Below are 5069 nucleotides of genomic sequence, written 5' to 3'. Positions count from 1 at the left end.
GCAAGTAGCACAGCAAAACTGAAGTGCTCCAAACCACTGGGGGTGATGATCGTCGTCTTATTTGGGAGCAGGGTGGTATTAAAGGTATAAACAGGAAGCTACCGGAAATTAAACATTAAAAAAGGGTCTTTCTTCCCTCCACATGTCCTTTGAACAGCATCCGGTTTAAGATTTTACAAAGGGTCCGGCCCATGAATATTAATTCTTAGTAATGTTTATGTTCTGATCCCATATAATGAGCTATGCTCAGATAACTTGCAGCTTTTCTTAACTTGCAGCATTTTTCCTTTGCAAGTGCTTTAGAAGGTATCTGCAGTGGGGTTTGTGTTTGCTGTAGTTTCCCCACTGCTGCTGTCCATTTATTTTGCAAATGCAACTTTTTTCTTTGGTAGCATTGTTTATGCTTTAGTCTATTGTTTTGTTTGTTTTCTAGTCAAATTTTTGTGATTGCAGGATCCTTAAAGTCATGCACAGTGTATGGATCCCTCAGCCAGGGGTCAGTTTCAGGTGGTTTTGTTTTTTTTCCCTTCTAAATCACAGCATCAGGCTACAGCCTACAACTCAGTAATATGCACAGCCTATTCTGATTTGAATAGAAACAACAGTCTGAACAACCATCTTCTTTAAAGCTGACCATTTGAGGCTGCTTGTGAAGAGCTTTAGTATCTACATGCTGAACAGTAGTCTAACCCATGATTGCACAGGCTGAAATATTGCCCGTATTCAATAGTTTGTAATCATGTGTGGCATGAAATTAAGATTGTTTTCAAATGACCATGTTATGCATTCAGACAAACTGGGCACCTGGAAAGGTTTCGTTTTAGTTTCTTCCATTGCCAGCCGTCCATATTCCGTGAAGAGCTTTAGAAAATAAAAAGAAAGAAGAACAAGAGTATAATAATAAAAATACTTTCTAAAAAATGCATTCATTTGGTGTTGAAGTGAAGTAGTATCACAAACCTGCAGATGCTGCAGATCATCTTCTTGGATGTTATTGGAAAGGTTGTACACCTGAAAAAGGCAAATATACCAATGTTTACATTGATGCTTTGGCAAAAACAAGCAAAAAAGAAAATATTCCAGTTACCTGGACAGAGCTGGTCATGGTGCTGAGAGCGAACACGGTAGCAGAGTCTTTGATGGTGGACTGGCTGTCAAATGCTCCCTGAGTGTCAACAAGGAGTACAGCAACCTACGAATCAGCAGTCACTGCGTTTAAAATTCTTCTAAATAAGGAAGAAAGACTTTCCAAGTAAGCACATGTGGGGAAAAAAAAAAAAAAAACCTACCTTACTCCCATCCGGCTTATCAACCACAAACACATCGCTCCACACCTGAATTCCTGTGGTCTCCCTCTCACAGCCTCCTCTCCATTTGAACCCTGTCAGGGGCTCATTGTTGCCTCCAATCCAGGAGACACTATCCTGTAGAGCACAGGGTGGAAAATCAGGGACAAAAATGGAAATGATTAAATGAAGAGCCAAGCAGAACTTGGCACAACTTAAAAACTCTGGAAAGCCGGCTGTGTTATAATGCCCCTTCATTGACCCGCTGCAGGTGGTGGGAGACAGAAGACACAAAAATACCATCACTGTTGGATATCATCTCCCACTCCATACATGCAGCTGTTGCAACACTGGGGCTTCATGTAACAAGCACGCATAAGCACAACAGATGTGTAGCAAAATATTTTAAGAAAAGACTATTTAAGCAGCAACTAATGATTATTTTGCTAATCGAATAATCAGTGAATTATTTTTTAGACTAATTGATGAACAATAGGATAGCAAAAGGTTCTTTGAAGATTTTATTACAGAATTAAACCAAGTGAAACTAAAACTTTCCACTTGAGAAGTTCTGAATAAAGCATATTGACTGACGGAAAAGTTTTTGCATCTTAAATGTAAAACATTTATATATTTTTCCACAATGTTGGTATGCCATACTATCCAGACTATAAGCCATTTGCAACTCTTGCAGATCCAAAATAAAGAGCTGACTAAGTCCCACCTTTCATTAGAAGCTCTTACTGCTGCAAGCTAACGGGAACTAGCATTCTTCTTTAATCCTACTCTAGGGGAGATATGTAGAGCTCCTCCTACAGGTTTGGTTTGGGACAGTTCAGTAGATATCAGCAGCAAATACACATAAATTTCCAGTTTAAAAAAATTAGTGGCTGTGACTTATAGTGAGGTGTTTTAAAAAGTCTGTGGGGACTTCATATGGATCACATCCAAAAACACAGATTTCCTCTGTGTATCATTTAAATAATGATCCATTCTGTTCAGATGGAAAGTGCCAAGAGCTCAGCTAAGTGTTCACTTCTCAGTATAGCGGTGGCAAGGTAGAATACTTCAGTATGTGACGCTCCTGAAACGCATCTATTTCTGATTAAAAACAAAATACGCTCATGATTTATAAAATAAAGGTTTGATTAGAGTGTTTAACACTTTAATCCACTAAGAACTATATAGGAAAACAATAACACATGAATTAAAGATATTAATTTATGCTTAGACCCCCTAAAATTATACAAAGTCCCCCTGCTGTAGGGGCAGGGCTTTGCCATTTTTACAATTTACATCAGAAGTTGGTTACTTCAGACACTTTTTAAACTCTTTGTTTTATTTCAAAACTGAAGGTCATTCAAAGTTTTAATATATAATCTAATTTAAACACAATTATATATTATTGAGCACTGTCTGCTGTTTGTAGAGATTAAACATTGGTTGATAAAGAACCCTAAAGTCAATGGATTTAGTACAACTTCATTAAATTCTCATTGTGACCAACCTCTGGTGTTTACTATCTGCATCGATTGTAAAATTGGCAACACTACTGATGCAGCACGGTACTCAAGGTATTTGGTGAAATGTTCCCTGGCAAGCTTCAGAGAAAGAACATGCTTTCATGTGCCACCATATTTGAAAGCCCTTTCCCACTAAAACTGTACAGGCGCTGGCCAGGATTTTCCACTGAAGGCACTTGTTTTTTCTAAAGTCCACTACAAATTTTAGTCATGCTTAGAAGGCATTGATTATGACAAAAACAAAAACTTTTGTTGGTCAGTATCTTCTCACAAGCTGGTATCCATAGCATTCACAAAAATCCTTAAGAAATGTACCTGATTGTACATGTAGCGCAGCATAAAGTCCAGCAGGAAAGACTTGCCCTTCCGAAAAGCTCCGGCTACAGAAACTACCACCACATTCAGGTCCTTCACATGATCTTGCAGCAGGATCTTCTCCAGTGCAGCATTATCAAGCTCAAAGATGTAGTCGCTCTCGCTGGCTCGGACGATCTGGATGGGTCCTGGCTTTTCCTCCTCAATCACAGCCTAAAGGAAACACGTTCCAACAGGTTTTCAATGACACCCAAAGTGCATACATTCACACTCCTGATGGAACCCATTATCTCCTTACTGAGGTAAAGGCAAAACTGCTCCCCCCAACAAAGAATCACCTGAATACATTAATAATTCTAAACTTCCTTTGATAATAATCATTTATCTTTAAAATGTAATTTTATCTTCAAAAATGTACAATGCACTTTCACTTAAGCAATCTTAAGCCTATTCCATAACACATGATATGACATGGAATTAAAAATCTTTGTTAGGACGTTAAGTTCAATTTGCAACAATTACCGTTTACCACTAAATTCCTTAAAAAGTATGACATTGATGACTTACACTGATCTGGTGTACACTAATAAAGTAACTTAATCTGTGGCACGAGACATATGTGGTTTAAATATATTAAACATATCTTTAAAAAAAAAGATTTGACGTAATCATGGCTGTAGAGAAAACCCACATTGGGATGTTAGTTTACAGAGAAAGCTGAAGGTTCTGCAGGGTTACTACTACTATGATTTCTTATTTGTTATGATAGACAGACTGCTTTTTTTTGCAGCTTTATAAAGCAAATGAATTAAATTTACATTGAAGTGCCTGTGCTATTAAAAGGGAAAATATGAGGAATATGTACCTTTTCCTCCTCAATTCCTTCATCTGGTGAAGGACTAACGCTTTCATTTTGACAGCACTCTGCAGAAATTGTCCTGATTTTTAGCCCATCATTCAGGTCTCCGGGCCGGAGTGAAGGCGGCTTCTGGTTATTGTGAAAAGTGGGCCCATCTTCCATGTCTTTGAAACCTTTAGAAAGACAAAAGAAAGAACACAGAAAACACAGGTTACACACATAGACATAAACAGGTCAGAATTTTAATCAAAGGGGAAAGAAACGGAACTGATTTTTTTTTTTTTAACACAGAGGATATCATTTGATTTGGTGGTGAAGGGAAGTGATTGTCCTATATCAAATGTAGATGGGAATGTTGCTTCTCAGCTAGACTGAATTTGCTTTTTACTCCGGACTTCCCAACTAGGTCAAACTGAAAATAGCCTTGTGATGAAATACACAAAGGGCTGGAAAAAGGGACACGAGTTAAGTGTGCCACCAGGACAATATTTTTACATTCTGTGTCTGTCAAATTGATCTTTAAAGGATAATCTTCCCCTTAGGTAATAATCAGGTTTCTGTTAAAACACTTTCTGATTTCCTCCTGTGTCCCACAATATAAAAACTGTGGAGTGAAAACGTCAAACATTTAATAGTGATCCATGCCGTTGCTTAGTTATCCTGGCAGCAGCTATTCAAGAAATTTAACAAGTCTTCTTTATAATAAAGACAAAATGTAGTCAAAAAGTTAGACCCAATTCTTTTTGTAAATCCCCATGTCAGGCCTCCTGAGAAAATAAACATAAGAAAACCTTCCTCCTTTCAATCAGCAACATCTTTTCCAGGTTAAAAATCGAGTTACACTTCCTGGACAGACAGGCTGAACCACAAATTATAAGCATTACTTCTTCAGATATTTCAGTGATAAAGCATTCAGCTGTCCCTTGCCACCAAGCCTTTTTTTAAACCATTCCTATTAGGACCCATCACTTTCAGTTTGCTTATAAAAGCTTCAATTGCTTTTACATCATCTTCTGACATTGAAGAAGTACCTAAGGATTTAATCTGAAAGATAGAAAGATGATCAACTTCTTTCAATGTTTTAAG

General features: G+C 37.6%; 1 protein-coding gene across 1 annotated transcript in view; it reads right to left on the bottom strand.

The window, feature by feature from the left end:
• Positions 1–4156, bottom strand: part of LOC107098123 (atlastin-2-like) — a 13794-nt gene extending 9638 nt beyond the window's left edge. Inside the window, exons 1-6 of the mRNA XM_015395601.1 lie at positions 3990–4156; positions 3125–3337; positions 1290–1424; positions 1088–1192; positions 961–1011; positions 805–861 (exon numbers count right to left, since the gene is read on the bottom strand). Coding sequence (XP_015251087.1) covers positions 805–861; positions 961–1011; positions 1088–1192; positions 1290–1424; positions 3125–3337; positions 3990–4145 — 717 coding nt within the window. The 5' untranslated portion in view covers positions 4146–4156. The remainder of the gene's footprint in view (positions 1–804; positions 862–960; positions 1012–1087; positions 1193–1289; positions 1425–3124; positions 3338–3989) is intronic.
• Positions 4157–5069: the final 913 nt, after the last annotated feature.

Source organism: Cyprinodon variegatus, unplaced genomic scaffold (assembly GCF_000732505.1).
Source record: "Cyprinodon variegatus isolate N-32 unplaced genomic scaffold, C_variegatus-1.0 Scaffold749, whole genome shotgun sequence".
NCBI classification, from domain to species: Eukaryota; Metazoa; Chordata; class Actinopteri; order Cyprinodontiformes; family Cyprinodontidae; genus Cyprinodon; species Cyprinodon variegatus.
The sequence above is the reverse complement of the archived record's forward strand: the minus strand, read 5'-3'. Positions and strand labels throughout refer to the sequence as shown.